This window comes from Sturnus vulgaris, chromosome 7 (assembly GCF_052056855.1).
Source record: "Sturnus vulgaris isolate bStuVul1 chromosome 7, bStuVul1.hap1, whole genome shotgun sequence".
Classification (NCBI taxonomy): Eukaryota; Metazoa; Chordata; class Aves; order Passeriformes; family Sturnidae; genus Sturnus; species Sturnus vulgaris.
Genome location: NC_142249.1, coordinates 25625757 through 25643533, shown reverse-complemented (window position 1 = coordinate 25643533; position 17777 = coordinate 25625757). Strand labels below are relative to the sequence as shown.

The window sequence follows — 17777 nt, the reverse complement described above, 5'->3', positions numbered from 1 at the left end:
ACGAGCCACGCCCCCCGGGAGGTGTGCCACAGCGCCAGCAGTGGCCCTGCCAATCAGCGCCCGGCCCTTCCCAGCCCTGTGGCCACACTGGCTCCCACGTGGGACACGCCCCTGAGAGCCGCCCAATGAGCGGCGAGCGTAGAGCCGCACCCTCGTACCCCGCCCGGCAGCACCGGCCGGGCACCGGCCGCGGGGAGCGGGCAGCCCCCGGCCCCAGCGAGCAGCTTCAGGTCTCGTGCCGGCATATCCCTGCGCACACGGCAGAATCATTCCTGGGGAAAGGGGCGGCCCCAGCGCTGCACGAGACAGGGCACATCCTCCCGCCAGCTCTCCCTGGGCATGAGCCAAGCCCTGCTCTGCCCCTTAGCTGAGACCCCCAGCACCCCTCGACAAAGGATTGTCTATGGGTGAATAGGTCTCGCTCACGGTTCCAGGGGAGAGCACAAGCGAAAGCCACGGGAGTCCCCAGGGGGAGCCACGTACGTCAGCCCCAGCCACAGTCATGGACCACTCGCTGGTTGAGACAGAAATGCTTTAATGGCCCCAGGACTAAACCCACTGCTACTCCCTCCCCGCCATGTTCAGTCGACCACCAGGCTGCTGCTGACCGTCGGCAGGAGCTCGAAGAAGCCCTGGAAGAAGAGAGGCTAATCGGGGTGGGCTTAGCAAGGCGGTGCAGGGTGGGGGGACAGGTGGTGGGGGCAGGCAGCAGCTCCCTGTCACAGCGTCATAGTAGGCAGCTACTTGCAGAGATCAGGACTACGTCGCCATAGTAACCCACCGCTGACTCAAGGCTAGCACCGGTTGCCATAGGAACTACTTAGGGATGGCAGTCACTGGGGAAGGCTGGGATGAGAGGGGGCACCTCCGGAAGCAGCCAGTACCTGAGCTGCTCTAGAGAGCTGAGGAGTTCTGTGGGACGGCTGGGCTCAGCCCCAAAGCAGGGATTGGGTAGGGACACTGGGATGTGGGAGATGTAGAGCAGCAAGGAGCAGGCTTTAGCACAGGATGGGGGGGACAGATCTCACCTTGAAGAGGCTGATGCTCTGAAGCACCCCCGAGGTGCAGCACATCTCCCGTATGGAATGCATGGCCAGCTGAGGGCAGCCAATGTCCAGCACACGCAGCCCCAGGCGGGAGGCCAGAATGGGGCCGATGGTGGTGCCGCAGGGTGTGTCGTTGCGCACCATGAACTCCTGCAAGGGGGCAAGACCACAGCAGCTCCACGTGCTGCCCCACGGCCTCCCACAAGGGCCCTCAGCCCTGAAGGGAGGAGACCTGGGACAGGGAAGCAGAAACGACCCACACCAGGATTCAAAAACTGTTCCAGAGATAGGACACACTCAGGCCAGGGTCCCATCCTGTTCCACCAGCCTGTTCCCTGAGGCAGGCCTGGAGCTGGAGCCCCAGAGCAACAGGCAGCACAGAGACCCCAGCGGGGTCAGACATGGTAGCAGGGGTGGAGCTTTGGCACAGGCCCCCTCTGATGAACCCAGGGGCAGGGCTGCAGCCCGAACTCGATGTTGAAGGAGCTGAAGCTCAGCCCTGCCCTGCTCACCTGCAGAGGGACACCCACGCGAGTGGCAATGTCCCGGATTACAGCTTCAGTGACAGCTGTGGAGGCGTAGCGCTGGTTGCTGTTCACTTTGATGACAGGGCCCTGCACAGAGGAAGGCACTGCAGGTCCATGACGGGACCCAGGAATAGTCAGTGGCCCCGGAAACACCCATGCCCAAGCAATGCTGTACCATCCCAACATATCAGTCCATTCGCCCTTTCCTGGATGAGCCCATGGGGATGGAGACAGTGTTTCTGTGGGGACAGCCCCAGTTCAGAGCAGGGAGGAGCTCTATGGACAAGACTGGGATCCCAAGTGATTAACATCAGACATGTAGTCAAGTCCCATTGTGGGATAAACGTTTCCCATTTGAATGCTCCTGAGTTGTACCCTGAGAGCAGCTGGGCAATCCACAGCACTGCAGGACAGACAGACAGCAACCATCCCAGACCAAAGTAGAGGGCTGCCCTCACCTTGTGGAAGGCTGGACGATGATTCTCCTCATGCTTGTCCCTGAAAAAGGAAGAGTTTTACACTATAGCCTTCCCTCCCTGCTGCAACAAGGACTGTTCTGTCTGTACTACCTGGGGAGTGATGGGGATACGTCCCACAGGTGGCAGGGCATGTTGCCCTCGCCTGTGGCATGACTCAGACTACTCACACATAATTGGGGTGCACAGCGTGGGCCATATCAGCACTGATCATGTAGGACTTGGCCACTGCCTCTTCGAAGGCTGTCAGGTTGTGTGGCGATGCCGAGATCCGGCGCAGCACCAGCTCTGTTAGCAAGGACTCTGCGCCCTGTGCACTCTCTGATCCTACCTGCCAAGGATCACCATCAGCACTACCCCACAGCACCACAGGGGCCACATGAGTGACAGGGGGCTCCCTAAAGTCAGCAAAGCAGCTTCCTACCACACCAGTGCTTCCCACCCATGCCTGGGCCATGCTCCATGTGGGTGTAAGCAAATCCCTGCTTCCTCCACTGGGGTGTGGGATCTCTCTCCTGCTAGGCATGGCTGGGGAAGAGCAGAGAACATGGAGCCCCTTACGGTGCCAGCCACCCCATGGCTGTGCCCCTCGCTCACCTCCTCGTTGTCATAGAGTGTGATGAGACGCACATTGGGCTCCTGGGAGAGGGACGAGGGTGATGCACAGGAGTCAATCAAGGCCTGCAGGGTTAGTGGGGAATAGACACCAGCCTGAGTGCCACTCCATCCTGGCAATCTCAGGACTGAGCCATCAGGAAATCCCCCAGGAGAGCACAAAGCATGGAGGAAGAGAGCTGTGGGCATGTGCATTGCCCAGTGACAGCAGGAGTCACCCATGGGAGCTGCTGGGAACCCCATACACCCATGAAAGGAGGCATATAACCCCAGGTCCTCCAACAATCTAGACCCATTCCGTGAGAACACTCTGCAGAGCCTTTGGCCAGCCCAAAGCTGAGCTGAGGTGCACGGGGCCCATGCTGCAGCCTCCAGGTTCTTTCCCCTCTCACCTGCAAGGCGCAGTAGCAGCTGTGCAGGTTGTCCAGACGTGGGGAGAAGATGAACTCATCGAAGGCACCACCCAGCGTCTGCAGAGAGCCAAGAGGAGTAGGGCACAGGCTCTGGGTCACCAAAAAGTACCTGCAACTGGGTCCTCATTCCAGTACCCTTATCTCTGCCCCTCAGGAGCAGCTTCCTCTTGTTCTGTTCAGCTCCTAGGCCTGGCATGCCCCAGGCAGAGGATATGTGCCAGGTAACACCTGTGTAGTGCCAGCCCGTAGGCTGTGCACAGACAGAGGGAGGCTCCTGCCCTTACTCACCGCCGGCTGCGTATCTGCCAGGCATAGTTCCAGCTCCACAATCTGCTCTGGTTTCACCCCCAGCTGGGGGCAGATCAGTGAAAGCAGAACAGGGCTGTGCCGCTCTGCCTGGGAAGAAAGCAGAGCTGCGGGCAGGGCAGGCAGTGGATGCCAGGATAAACTCCTGGTTTCCCTTTGCAAAGCTGTCCCTGACCCTTCTTATGTTGGCAGAGTCCTCTCTCCTACTAAGATACCCCATGTTCAAGCCCCCACCTCACCCAGGACAGCTCTATGCCCCTGTGCTAGCGCCTCTCCCTGCCCTGCCTCCTCAGGGAGATGCACCCCTTCAACACCAGCTGCAGTCAAGGGTGAGAAGAGAGAGATGGCTGAGCAGATGTGCCATATATACAGCTGTGAGGCAGAGTGGAAGGTTACCAGCTTCCCCACAGGGAAAAGGGGAACCTGGTGGCAGGTTCCTGAGGACTCAAAAGCAAAGGTGACAAGTATGAGGTCCTTGCAAATGTCCCTGCCGATCCTTGGCACACAGCTCACCTGGGCCGCAGCACTGCAAGGTGTGGACTCCATAAGCACCTCCTTTTCCAGCTCTTCCTGCACTGCAGTGGCCAGAATGGGAACCCTGTGGGGGTCAGCAACATTAGCTCCCAGAGCTTTGCTCACCTCACCTGCTTGGGTCACACACTGCCAACCCTTCCTGGGGTGTTTGCCTTGCTCCTATGTACATTGCTCCTTAAAATGTACATTTTAAGCACAAATCTGTTGTGCCACCTCAGGACACCCCAGTGTCCTTTCCCAAAACCTATGCTATGCTTGGAAGCATGTCCTGGAAGGACTCTATGGTGCTAAAAGCCACTGCAGATCTCCCACTGCAATGAGTGGCTGCCAAAGGGAGAGCTAAGGCGGGGCTTTGCTATAGCTGGGTCCCAGCCCTCTCAAGGGCTGGCCAGGGGTCGGGCCGAGCCAGGCCTTACAGGTGGTGCTCGGTGTTGGGCCCAAAGCTCTCATTGATGTTGCGCTGCAGATGGATGGCCAGGTGAGGAATGCGGAGGATGGGCCGCTCCACACGTACCAGGCGCTGCTCCAGGCGCCCTGTGGCTGGGTCCTGAAACACAAGGAGGACTAAGAGGTTGCAGCAGGTCCCAGGTGTGGGGGTCAGCGACCCAGTGCCAGAGACACACAGCTATCCAACTGTGCATGCCATAAATCAGACGCACCTTTATGATCACCCTCCCGGCCACGGTGAGGTCACGGTCAAACCAGGTGTTCCAGATGCCCCCTCCATAGGTCTCCACGCCAACTTGCACTATGCCCACCTGTCCCCGCTTAGAGCGACGCTTCACCTACGCAACAGCAGAGGTGTCACTGCTGGCACCGTGAAACGCTGGGGACCAGGCAGCTGGTAGGAGTTGGGCAGCACATGCCCAGAGCCTAATCGCTGATGCTGCCAGCACAGGGTGCTTCACAGCACCCTTTGCGGGGCTTTGAAGGACAGGGGACACTGAGGCGGCAGGCAGAGCAATGCAGGGGCTGCTCTGGGTGACAGTTTTGGGAGGTGTAGGGAGCCAACGATGATGCTGAAGGGTACAGGGGTAGTCAGGATAGCTTTTGCTTGTGCCGTGAAACTGGAGGACCCCAGAGAAGGACTAGCATCCAGCCGGGCAACTTACCCTAAGGCAGGGGCTGTCGGTGTGGGCCCCCAGCAGGCTGAACCCATTCCCGGGCTGGAACTGGCCGCCGACGGCAAAGGCGATCAGGGTAGAGTAGTTCCTGGTGATGAAGTACTGGAAGCAGAAGGGTATACGTCAGGGGTGAGGCGCCCCGTCCATCCCCGGCTCCCGCTGCCCCGTCCCAGCCGGGCCCACCTTCTGCGCCGGCCGCACGTCCCAGTGTTCCGTCTCCTTCAGCTCCTGAAAGCCGGCCTGCAGTAGCCGGCTGCGACATTCGGCCACCACTGTGGGGGGAAGAGCCGTCAGGGCCGCCTGCGTGGAAGGGGAAGAGGGCCGGAGAGGGGAGCGGGCGGTGCTTACCGTGGTACGGCGAGGGACTGCGGTTCACGAACTTCACCAGCTCCTGAGCCGCCGCCTGCGCCGCCGCCTTCGAGCCCTGCGCCGCCGCCTGCGGACACCGCCGTCACCGCACAGCGCCGGCAAAACCCTGCCCAGAGCCGGGATCCCGGCGGCACCAGAGACCCCCGTCCCGGCGGCACCAACCCGACCCCGTCCCGCGCCCGCCGCCCGCCCGATACCTGCATGGCCGCCACCGCCCCGCGCTGGCCCGCCCGGCGCCCCCTGCCGGCGCGGAGGAATGTGCAGCCTGCACCTCGAACTCCGAACTCTGCACCCTGCACCCGAGTCTACACTCCGCAATGCACACCCCGCAATCCACACCCTGCACCCTGCACCCTGCAGTCTGCACCCGAGTCTACACTCCGCAATGCACACCCCGCAATCCACACCCTGCACCCTGCACCCTGCAGTCTGCACCCGAGTCTACACTCCGCAATGCACACCCCGCAATCCACACCCTGCGCCCTGCACCCTGCAGTCTGCACCCGAGTCTACACTCTGCAATGCACACCCTGCACTCTGCAATCCACACCCTGCAATCTACAATGTGCACCCTGAGCCCCATGACCTGCGACCCCAGGAGCCACACCCTGCACATCTCACTGTATCCCCCGCCATGCACATTGTTCTCTCACCCTGCACCCTGGTCCAGAACACAGTGCCTGACAAGGCTAGGGTAGAGCTGAATTAAGGGTGGATGGAAGAGGGATGCAGCCAGGAGGGGCCAGGGTGGGAAACAAAGGGCAGGGACAGGCTCCACAGCAATGGTCACCCATCCTGCCCTGATGTGTCCCAGTTCTAGGGCTAACTGGAGGGAGAAGGGGGTGCCCCAAAATGGGGCTTGGCCTGCCTGCAGTGGGATGCAGGTGCACGGGAAAACACACTCGCTTCCCCAAGGCTGGGTATATTTGGAATGGGTCACAGCCAAGCTGCAGCCCCCCATCGTTGTTGCTCCCCTGCCTTGGCACTGCCTGGCCCTCACAGGAAACAAGGCAGAAACCCTTGGTGCCATCTTGGAGACAAATGTCTCTGAATGACAGCAATGCACGGGGTTCTGAGAGCTGGCACAGTGGCAGGGCAGCACCCAAGCTGTCTGTCAGCCCCAAGGGCACTCCCAAGGGATAGGACCCCTTGACCTTGCATGGATTAGGGTGCCTCCTGCTCTTGGCTGGGTTCTCTTCATGGGCTGGATGCAGCAATGGGGTTTTGAGTTTCAATCAGTCCTCATGCATCATTTCCCAGCAGGATCCTTTCTTCCTAGCAATGAGTGTGTGGCCCTGAGAGATGGACGTGGCAGCCTGTGAGTGCTGCATGGGGCCCAAGTGTTGGGTGCCAGCTGGATTCCCAGCTCCTGAGTCACCCGTGTGGGCACCCTGTTAGTTGGAGACACTGTTCATGTTCTGAGGACTGGAAACTGGTGGTCCTATTGCCCCTGACCCTGTGACCTGTCGTGCTGACAGCTCCTGACAGCTCTGGATTTATGCTCCCGGACCCCAGCACCTGCCCCTCCCCACCACCAAATGGGAACGAGCACTCCCCCTGCCTGGCTCCCTGCAAACAGACAGCTGCGGGGTCGCCATGTCAACCACAGCACAACACAGGGCCATCCCCCTCAGACCAGCCACCCCAACCCGGGACCAGGCTGGGAGCACCCAGCACTCCATCCCAAAGCTGGGATACATATGTCAAAGGGACATGTATGCCAGGCAGCCATCACCACACTCCTCCTGCCAGCATCACCCCTCTCTGCTGCCGGAGCCCAGCTCGGGGTCAGGTGCTCTTGAACAGTTCCCAGGCTGTGCCTGAGGGACACCTGAGGACATTTAGAGCCTCTGGCTCCCCAGCTGGTGGATGCCCAGAGCAGATGGGTACCCAGTGGGTGCTCGGGGTGGATAGTTCCTGGGGGGTATGTGTACAGGAGCAGGATCTGTGCCTGGATCTGGGGTGTCAGAGAAGGAGTGAGTGGCAGGGCCGGGTGTGGCTTTCGTCTAGCCCTGCTGCTGTGAGCAAAGGGCAGTGCCTTGGCGTGCCACAGCTATTCCCGGCACAGCAGAACTTCCAGAAAAAGCTCCTGATGGCTATATCCGGGTGGGCTCTGACTCACCCCTGGCTGGGTGCCAAGGGCTGCAAAGCACCTGCCATGGTTGCCCCCTACCCCATCACTGTGCTCCTGGGAAGACAGTGCTTCTGTCCCCATCCTGCGCTGCCCCCTGGGTCATCCAGTGCAGCAGGGAGCCACAGGCAGCCCTTCCAAAACGGCATCAGCTCCTCCTCTGCATGTATGCACCCTACTGCTGGGCTCATGCGTGTGACAGGGACAGGACCAGTAACGACAGGGCACTGTGGTCCTTCCTATGTCCCCTGGCAGCCTCGGTGGGGTTCTGGGCAAGCTTTGCTGTAAGAAGCATTCCCTGCTGGCAGTAGGCTCTGGGGATGGGCAGGCAGTGCTCAGCCCTCCCTGCTGGAAGGGGTTAATGGAAAGATGGCCCAGGACAAAGACTGTAAACAGCAGAGATTCAGGAAGTGCCACCCCCTTCTCCCATTGCCTGCCAGGCTGCCTGAACCCCCCCCTTGCTGGCCCTGCCAGGATGAGCAAAGGGATGGCATCCATCGAGGCGGTCCCCCGCATCCCGGCCCACGTGTCTGAGCATGGGAAAGTGAAATCACTGCCCAGGAATTGCTGGAGGCTGGGTGAATGGCCACCATGCCTTACGTGAGCCATCAGCGATGCAGCGGGTAATGCTACCTCATCTCACTGGCATGGGTGATGCTATCGAGGCCTGCAGCATCCTTAGGGAACCTCAGCCACTCCATCATCCCCATGTCCACACAGATAACAAGGGCAGCTGGGCATCTTTAGTATGTCCACACCAGTGGGGCAGCTGAATGTCTCCATGGACCATGAGGGCAGGTGGACACCCTTTAGCCTGCCCCTAGGCAGCAGGGATGGGGGAACATCCCCAATATCCCCATGGACCACAGGGCCAGCTGTGAGTGATGGGGTAGGTGTGTGCTTCAAGCATCTGCATAGACATGGAAGTAGTTGCTCTCCACCATCATCTACATGACTCAGGGCAAGAGCTCACCCCCAGCATGCTCATGAAACATGGAGGCAACCACTCGTCTGGAGGACATACAAAGATGGAGACAAGTAAGCAAACACCTCCCAACATCTATACAGGCTGCATCTGGACACCCCTGGAATCCATGCTTGCCATGGGGGCATCCAGGCACCCCCAGCATTCTGTGCCACTCACAGACAGGACAATGTCCTCAGCATCCCCTTCACCTGGGGATATGGGGGTGGGGACCAGCAGCAAACAGGCAGTCTGTGCACCCTCTGGTCCTGAGCTCTGGAGTGGGCAAAGGCATGGGGGCAGCTGGGATGAACAGCGGGCATGGGGGGGACTAGAGACTTTACCCACCAGCTCCTGGGACACCATCAGGCTAGGCTAGGCCTTGGTCCAGGCAGGGAGGGAGAGCCACCTCCTATTTAGACAATAGCACGCGCCCTGGATCCGTCAGCACTGGGGAATGGACCACACAGTTCTTCCCTCTTAGGGTAAAGGCGTCTGGGAGGCTCATGGCTGTAAAAGGAGTGGGATGAAGGAAGACAGCCAGGGTCAGGAGGGAGGGGGATGGACACCCCCGCTGCTTCATTCCCATTCCTCAACTCACCCTTGAGCTAAGGCCAGGCATAAGGGGGCACTGAGTCCTGGTGGCAGGGTATAGGGACAAGGAACCTGTCCCCACATCCTGCCTAGCTTCAAGCCCCAAGATGCTTACAGCCCAAGGATGCTGTGCTGGGTTTAAATCCTGGGGGAACAGCAGGGAGGGAGGGCCAGGAAGGAGGGGCAGCTGCAGGATGCAGCTGGCTTTGCTCACAGGGATGTCATAACCAGAGGGAGTTGTTTGACATTCCAGCTCCAAACGCCTTCCCAGAAGGCAAAAGTCTCATCCAAGATTTAATGGAAACTGGGACCAGGCCAGTGCGGGGGTTCAGGAGCCACTTCCCAGGCTCTGCCGGTCTGGGTCAGCCCGGCCTGGGATGGAGCTGTGGGGAAGCTGCACGGGGCTGGACAGAACAGGAGGCAGCCCTGAACTTTTCACTTTCTGCAGCCTCTGGGTCTTTAGTTGGCACAGAGTGTTTGGCATCTTATCCCTGGGATGGGATTCAGGCAGGGTCTCTGAGTCCTGCACTTCATCCCCCCTTCCTGTCATGCTGGGTCCTCTAAGCAGACAGGGATTTCCTAAGAGGCTTGTCCACCCTCTGCAAGACGTGGGGCCCCCGCTTGCCCAGAACCTTACCGGAAGGCTGTCACCACAGCTAAGGAAAGACCACTTAAAACAGTCTGCCCTAGAGCAGGGTCAAGAGGATGCTCCTGATTAACCCCTCTGAGCTGCTTCCCCTTCAGAAAGCAGTGCCCAAGAGCGCATTTCCCCTCCCTGGTGCACCCCAACCCCGCACCCCCCCGCTCTGTGGGATGAGGATGGGAACAAGGGCGACCCAGGCCTGAGGTGGGATTTGCATCAACCAGGCACTTCTGGACACAGCTGAACATGGCTGAACTCTGTTCCTAGTGGTGTCCTGTCCCAGATGCCCTGAGTGCCCCTCATGGGCCACCCACCTGCCCCTCTGCACACCAGCTAAGGGCCGGCTTGGCTGGCACTTGCGGCACAAGCAGGGCACACGTGCGGGGCTCTGAGATGCACAGGGCATACTCGGAATGGGGCCAGAAGGAGAAAGGATGCTGTCTGTTTTTCCATCTACTCTCCCCCCACAAGCCCCCCCTTTCTTCCATTCTCTCCCTGTGCTGGGATGAAACAACCTCATCTGGAAATACCTTCCCTTTTAAAGGCAGGCTCCTCCAGGCAGCTTGTATTCTCTGGGAAGACACTACATCACTCTGCAACTTGGTGGCTGGGAGAGACTCCAGGAATGGGGGCTTGGAGGAGCAGAAGGGATGCAGGGCATTGAGTATCTGCCCACCTGCATGTCTGTGGGACCGAGACTTTAGCTGGCTCCCCAAGTGACACGGAGAAGGGAGGCAGAAGAGAAGAGCTCCTCCCAGAGCCAGGGCAGTTGAGTATGCTTCCATGAACAAGCCCGAACCTTTGCCTGATGCTGATGTTGCCATGGGTGAGCCATGGCATTGCTTGCCTTCTGTGTTCCAGCCAGGACAGAAGGCTGGGAGGTGCAGGGCCAGGCAGGGTTCAGTGATGTCCTGCTGCTGAGTCACCCTGTGCCCAGTGGCACAGCAGTCCCCTTCACCAGGCCCTTCACGGACAAAGGGACTGGGGCTGAGCCAGCTGACGTCAGCCAAAACAGCCCAGCTTGGACAGAGCTGGGGTCACCAGGTGTGCTGGGGAGTTTGGGGAGCAGGGGGTGCTGCACAGGCAAGGGGAACCCTCATGAGGGGTTCCCTCAGCACAGGTGTCCTCCCTTAGGATGTCCTTTTCAGCTGTCATGGGTTTGTGCAAGGCCCTGAGGGTCCCTGACCTGACCCACTGCTTGTCCAGGAAGCTGTAATGGGGGTTTTCAGACAGACTTAGAAATTCCCCATTCTGGGAGGTTTTGGGGAGCAGGGCTGGGCTTTCTGATCCTCAGTGTACTTCCTGGCCAAGGGGGAGACTGAGGAGACAGGGCAGAGCCTGCTGTGTCTCAGGATAACCTGGGGACCACGTTCTGCTCTTAGGGTAACGGGGATCAGAGAGGGGCTAGGGCTGCTCTGGGCAGGGTTGCCATCCAGCTGTGCTCTCCACACGCCTGGAGCAAGAAGGGTTAACAGAGTGCCTCCCCCACTATAAATACCACTTATGTATGTCCCACACCCCACGAGTATGAGCTGGGAAGGCTATTTTGGTTGAGTGCCTGCTGCTTTGGGAATGTGCCGGAGAGAGGACAGGGGCTGACGTCACCGTCACTGGGGCTCGGACCCAGCACCTGCTCGGGGTCACTCAGCAACACTCCCAAAGCACCCACACCCTGGCCAATGCTCAGTCCTCCATGTCAGAAAGAGATTTTGGGTGGTGGGTCAGTACAAGCATTCTCAGGGCAGGGGTCCGCCCATATCCCCTCTCCAGGGCCCTTCCTTGCTCACTTTCTGGATGAGGGGGGCTGGGATCTGGCCCCACATGGAGATCTGAGCCTGGTGCTCTTGCTCAAGACCAATTTGGGGACCACGGTTGTGAAAGTTCCCTTCTTTCCCTTCATGGAGTCAGCCTAGGCTGTCTGTCTGTCTGTCCGGGCTCCCTGTGGCTGGCACTACATCCTGATAGGGGGTTCACCACCAGTCTGCCCCACTTCCTCCCCTCGCACCCCCAGAGACGAGGCAGAGGAGTGGGGGCGGGTGTCAAGGCCTCACCAGGGAATTCTGGGGGTTCCAGAGGTCCTTGTGTGCCGGGGGGTGTGGGCAGGTGAGGGTCAGTGGGCGGGGGCTGCCGGCCATCCCCCCCGCGGCAGCATCCCCCGGCTGCCCGGCAGCAGGAGGGGCGGGTGATGTCAGCAGGATACAAATAGCGGCGCGCGGTCCCTTCCCGACGCCTCTCCGAGCTGTGCCGGCCGCTCGCCAGCCCTCTGCCTGCTCCCTGCTCCGGCCTCGCCTCCCCACGCCGCCACCATGAGCCAGTCCTACTCCTCCAGCCAGCGGGTCTCTTCCTACCGCCGGACCTTTGGCGGCTCCCCGGTCTTCTCTCGTGCCTCCTTCGGGGGCAAGGGCAGCAGCGGCAGCTCCGTCACCTCCCGCGTCTACCAGGTGTCCCGCACCTCGGCTGTCCCCAGCCTGTCCACCTTCCGCACCACACGCGTGACGCCCCTGCGCTCCTACCAAAGTGCCTACCAGGGTGCCGGCGAGCTGCTGGACTTCAGCCTGGCTGATGCCATGAACCAGGAGTTCCTCCAGACCCGCACCAACGAGAAGGTGGAGCTGCAGGAACTCAATGACCGTTTCGCCAACTACATCGAAAAGGTGCGCTTCTTGGAGCAGCAGAATGCCCTCATGGTGGCCGAGGTAAACCGCCTGCGGGGCAAGGAGCCCACCCGCGTGGCTGAGATGTACGAGGAGGAGCTGCGGGAGCTCCGGCGCCAGGTGGACCTCCTCACCAACCAACGGGCTCGTGTGGAGGTTGAGCGTGACAACCTGCTCGATGACCTGCAGAAGCTCAAGCAGAAGTGAGTATGGGGCCCCCTGGAGAGTCCCTGTGGGCATCCATCCGTGTATCTTCATCGCTAGGGGTGGGTGGGGGGCAGAGCTCGCCCTGACAGCTTCTCAGGTGCTTACTGCTATCCTTGTGCCTTGTGCTCAGAGCCCATCATGACCCCAATACTCCGTCCCCCTTGACCACTTTCTGGTTGCCCAGGCAGCACACAGAGGGTAGAGTGGCTTCCACAGCAGGGGTGTCCCCTATGCCCCACCTTGCAGTGAGGCTGAGGCCGGGCTGTAACTCCCACCCAAAGCTGGGAGATCAGAGTGCACCTCACCCCGGGGTCCCCATCTCTGCTCACACTGGGGAGGGCTACTGGACTCATGGGTGAGCTGAACTCTGTGGGATAGATGGACAGACAGATGCAGGCAGGCAGAAGCGAGGGGACAGATAACCAAGGGAGAGTGCTCCGTCAGCTCCAGACATGAAGGAGGGAGGGGAGGAAGCAGCTGCTCTTCCACAGGCCAGAGATGCTCCAGGCCTGCTGTGAGTGTCCATGGTGCCCTGTGAGCAATGGGACACCCCAGAGATGCTGCGGACCTGGCTGGTGCTGGGAAAGAGAATGAGGATTATCCACAAGGGTGGCCAGGCTGAGGGAACCCTCAGGGGCTGAAGAGCGTGGGGAACCTGGAAGTAGGGGCAGATATTCAAGGGGAGCTGTATGTTCTGATGATGGTCTGCGCCTTCCCTCCTGGACCATGCGCCCTGGGGACATCATTCCCTTGGGGTGGCACAGCCTGCTGCCTCCTTCTGTAACCCCAGCCACCACCACAGACGGCCAGTGCTGGGGTCCTCCCTGATGCTAGGGAGCTGGGGGTGGTGACATGAAGGAACTCTCAGCGACAGGGGAGGAGCAAGGCCCAGAACAAACGGGTGTTGGGTTTCTGCTGACCCATGTGCCAGCACCACCTGGGCGCCTCCATCTCCTCCCCACTGCCTTTGCACTGACATCCATCCTGTGGTACTGTCCCCTTCCTTGACACAAGTTTGGATCTTCAGCCCTAACCTGAGCCTCTTTCACAGCAGTCCCCATTTCACATCCCATCCCACCCACAGCATTGCTGAAATCTATCTGTGTTCCTGCTCTCCCTGGGATAGCTCAGCTGGTGGCTACCTCTTGGACCCCGTGTGTCAGATCCTGCACCCTGTCCCCCCAGCTGCTGGTCACTCTGCCCTATAAGGACTGGGGCAGTGTGCGTGGCACTGAGCTGACCTCATGTCTTTGTGATCTCTCCGGCGTTGACTATAATAGGGAATGGGAGGAAGAGCCCCTGGCCCCCTGCCAGTCCTCTGCTGCCTGCCGGGAACACAGGACAATCTGTTTTCTTCCTACCGGGCCATGCTGGGCTTAAGGACAGCTCGGGGGGTGTCACCACGGAGGGACGGAGCTTCCTCCAGATCCCCTAGCCTCTTTTGTCTGCCTACAGGCTGCAAGAGGAGATCCAGCTGAAGGAGGAGGCTGAGAACAACCTCGCTGCATTCAGAGCTGTGAGTACCTGCCCTTTAGTGTAACATGGGAACCCTACCCTCCTTCCCACCCCCATGTTCCCCCAGCAGTCTGGCCCCAGTGCCAGGACATGGTCTTGGACACTTTACACCTTTACACTTTACACCTTCTAGCCCTCGTGCTCTCCCTGCAACCCCTCACTATCCCTCATTCTGTCCCTCTGTGTCCCTCCCAGGATGTGGATGCAGCCACACTAGCACGCATTGACCTGGAAAGACGTATCGAGTCCTTGCAGGAGGAGATCGCCTTCCTCAAGAAGGTGCATGAAGAGGTAGGTCAGAACTGGCACCCTTTTCCAATGGCACTCTGAGGTAGGGAAAATGGAGTGGGTGCCCTGAGATCTCACCTTGTACACGCAGGAAATCCGTGAGCTGCAGGCACAGCTGCAGGAGCAACACATCCAGGTGGAGATGGACATCTCCAAGCCTGATCTGACAGCTGCGCTGCGGGACATCCGTGCTCAGTACGAGAGCATTGCTGCCAAGAACATCGCCGAGGCTGAAGAGTGGTACAAGTCCAAGGTGCAGGAGGCAGCGGGCTCTGGACTGGCCCTGGCAGGGTTCCATCTCGGTGGCCATGCCCACTGACCATGGTCTCTCCCCAGGTGTCTGACCTGACACAGGCAGCCAACAAGAACAACGATGCGCTAAGGCAGGCCAAACAGGAGATGCTGGAGTACCGGCACCAGATCCAGTCCTACACCTGTGAGATTGATGCTCTCAAGGGCACGGTGAGCTAAAGGCAGCATTGGGAAGATCCAAGGCTTCTCAGGAACCTCTGGGACATCTCTGGGGTGGGGGACTCTTCTCAGCTCTCTGAGTTGCTGCTGCAGGGGGCCTTGTACCCCACGTGTGGGCTGCACCTCACTCAGCAGTGGCCTGGACTCCTGAAAAGTGTTTTGGCAGAGTCCTGGAATCAAAGTGCAGATTATAAAATGTGACCCAGCCTAGGAGGCTCCAGGCAGGCGGGCACAGGGCTCAGGGTGTCTGGTTGCATGCTGGCAAGGTGGTTGCGAACAAACAGGGCACAACAGTTCCATCCTGGCACAGTCATAGTCACAGGAGTCGACCAGCAGCCACCAGGCAGTTATCCAGTGCTTCTGCAGCTCTCTGTGCCCTCTTGCTAGGGTAGGATGGCTTTGCTGTGGGACTTAGGCACCAGGGTGCTGGGGTTGCCCAATACATGCCCAGCTTGCCCCCTTGAGACCCCGCTGCCTAGCGCTGGGCAAGTGGAGTGTTACAGTCGCTCATCATGCTCCCAAATCAGCTGAATCCAGCCCAGGGCTGACCATGGCTCTTCCCAGGATGCACTGGCATCCCCAGTTCCTGCCCTAGGTGACCCCTGGCTTCTCTGGGTTCCCCCCCTCACTGAGCACCCCTGTCTCTCCAGAATGACTCGCTGATGCGCCAGATGCGGGAGATGGAGGAGCGCTTTGCAGGGGAGGCTGGTGGGTACCAAGACACCATTGCCCGCCTGGAGGAGGAGATCCGGCACCTGAAGGATGAGATGGCCCGGCACCTGCGTGAGTACCAGGACCTACTCAACGTCAAGATGGCCCTGGATGTGGAGATCGCCACATACCGCAAGCTGCTGGAGGGCGAGGAGAACCGGTGAGTGGAAGGGAGCAGGACAAGCTGGGGGGACCAGCCGGGCCAGTGGGTTTTTGGGGATCCAACTTTGTGAGGACACACCTGAGGGCTAAGGGCTGGCTGGCACTAAGCTTTCCCCTCTGTGTTCCCACAGGATCAGCATCCCCATGCACCAGACCTTCGCCTCTGCACTCAATTTCCGGGGTAAGCCTCAGTCCATGAGGAGGGGGACGAGTCCCCTGGGTTCCCCACTTTTGGGGAAATGTCCCTCCTGGGGGGTTGTAGCCAGACTGGCAGGTTGGGGACACACGGGTGCCACAAAGAGCCTTGGTATGGGGGCACTTGTTTGGGTGTTGCCGTGAGCTGAGAGGAGGTTGAACCAAGGCTGCTGAAGCTCCTCAGTGACCCCAGCCCCACAGCTGTGTCCCCATACCACATGTCCTTGTGATCCCATCCCGTGTCCTCCCCTTGCAGAGACCAGCCCCGAGCAGCGGGGCTCCGAGGTGCACACCAAAAAGACCGTGATGATCAAAACCATCGAAACCCGTGATGGGGAGGTGAGTGCAGGCTGGCACCGGAGGGTGGTTGGGAGGCAGGGGACAGAGGATGGCACCTGTTCCCGCACTCGGGGCTCTGGTATGGCACAGCACGGTGTCTCACTGTTCCTCTCTCCCGCAGGTGGTGAGTGAGGCAACTCAGCAGCAGCATGAAGTGCTGTAGAGGAGGCTGCTCCAGCAGCCCACTGGCACCTTCTGTCCCTGTCTCCGTCCCTCTACCATGCCCCCCTCCTGCCCTCCACCTCGCCTCTCGGCGCTCCCCCCGCACTGCCTGAGGAGTCTCCCCCATGCAGCTGCCTCTGGCCCCCCACACCCCCTAGGCTCTCTCCTCCGGCTTCAAAAGGCTCGCTCTGCTTTTGCAGCTTCGCAGCGGCAACGCCAGCGTCAGGATCAGGCCAGGGCCGGGGGGCGGCAGGAGGGAGGGACGGGGACAGGTGGGAAGGGCTGGGGGGAGCAGGTGGTGGCCTGGGCCAGCTCCATGGAGAGCCGGACGGTCCCAGCAGCGGGTTCTGGATCCCCCCACAGGCCCCTTCCCACGCTGGGCACAGGCTTGGGGTTCATACCACGCGAGTGGGGACCCATTGCCCTCCCCCAGCACCGCTGGCCCCCCTGGAGCTGGCACTTCTCCAGGGGCATGGCGGCGATGCTAGGGACGGGGAGAAGCTAGGCGTGGTCTGGGCTGAGCCTCCTATTCTCTGCCCAGCTCAGAGCGAGGGGGCCCCCAGCCTGCGTGTCCCCCCCAGCCCAGGGGGTCTCGGGCCCTTGGCTCCCCCCAGCCCCAGAGGCAGCCCCGTGGGGCAGAGGAGGGCAGTGCCCGCCCCTCCCCGTGGCGGGGACCCCCAGCAGCAGGAGGCTGCATGGGGCCAGGCTCATCAGCCGAGAGGGTACCCGTAGGTGGACACAGGAGAGAGGAGGAGTGAGTGAATGGGAGAGAGGGGGGAGAGAATGAGAGGAGCCGGAGAGAGGCCCGGGGGGTCAGGGCAGGCATCCCCAACCCTCGCCCCAATGCACCCCCACCCCACCACGTGTATGAGACTCTTCAGGCGGCTGAAATAAACAGCGGAGCATCACCCTGTCGTCTCAGTGCATCTCTGGGGCAGAGAGGGGATGGGGTGGTGGGAAGGCCGCACCTCGGGGAGGTATCACAAGGGCCAGGTGGATGGATGAGCCGGCAACTCTTTGGGCTGTCTCCTCCCTAGGCTGCTGGGCTCCCCAAAAGGTGCGTGTCTTTCACACTGAAGGTTCTTGAGAGTTTTGCTGCCTGAGGCGGTGGGTTTCCCAGTTTCACTGGGTGGGAAAGTCCTGCTGGGACAGGGAACAGTAACAGCTAAGCCCTGAGGGAGATGCAACACTGAGCAGGTTCGAAGAGGCTCTGGGTGATGGTCCTGTACCTCCCACACTCACCCAGGGTCACATACCATGTCCCGGTGGCTCTCAGCTCCACAGCCACCTCCTTTTTACCCCCACTTGGGACCTACCCAAATCCTAGGACT

The 17777-nt window shown here is 60.3% G+C and overlaps 2 protein-coding genes across 2 annotated transcripts; one reads left to right on the top strand and one right to left on the bottom strand.

Moving 5' to 3' along the window:
* Positions 1-518: 518 nt before the first annotated feature.
* Positions 519-5646, bottom strand: DNPEP (aspartyl aminopeptidase). The gene is made up of 15 exons (XM_014888100.2): positions 5608-5646; positions 5390-5477; positions 5225-5313; positions 5030-5143; positions 4577-4702; positions 4334-4464; positions 3897-3981; positions 3366-3473; positions 3057-3134; positions 2647-2730; positions 2220-2380; positions 2032-2071; positions 1559-1660; positions 1029-1196; positions 519-632 (listed from the first exon to the last, which is right to left on the bottom strand). Exons 1-15 carry the CDS (start codon positions 5611-5613, stop codon positions 582-584), a joined length of 1431 nt encoding a protein of 476 aa, XP_014743586.2. The 5' UTR covers positions 5614-5646; the 3' UTR covers positions 519-581.
* Positions 5647-11965: 6319 nt separating this feature from the next.
* Positions 11966-17354, top strand: DES (desmin). The gene is made up of 9 exons (XM_014888081.2): positions 11966-12599; positions 14059-14119; positions 14314-14409; positions 14498-14659; positions 14743-14868; positions 15528-15748; positions 15882-15931; positions 16202-16284; positions 16406-17354. The coding sequence occupies exons 1-9, from the start codon at positions 12049-12051 to the stop codon at positions 16445-16447; spliced, it is 1392 nt and encodes a 463-aa protein (XP_014743567.1). The 5' UTR covers positions 11966-12048; the 3' UTR covers positions 16448-17354.
* The last annotated feature ends 423 nt before the right edge of the window (positions 17355-17777 follow it).

Bases quoted from the DNA above. Each gene is read 5' to 3' on its own strand.
- DNPEP (XM_014888100.2), bottom strand. The intron at 3,982-4,333 runs GTAAGGCCTGGC...TGACCCCCACAG, and splicing joins CCCAACACCGAGCACCACCT to GGTTCCCATTCTGGCCACTG. The intron at 633-1,028 runs GTGAGATCTGTC...CTCTTCTTCCAG, and splicing joins AGAGCATCAGCCTCTTCAAG to GGCTTCTTCGAGCTCCTGCC.
- DES (XM_014888081.2), top strand. From the start codon at position 12,049: ATGAGCCAGTCCTACTCCTCCAGCCAGCGGGTCTCTTCCTACCGCCGG. The intron at 14,660-14,742 runs GTGCAGGAGGCA...GTCTCTCCCCAG, and splicing joins AAGAGTGGTACAAGTCCAAG to GTGTCTGACCTGACACAGGC. The intron at 15,749-15,881 runs GTGAGTGGAAGG...GTGTTCCCACAG, and splicing joins CTGGAGGGCGAGGAGAACCG to GATCAGCATCCCCATGCACC.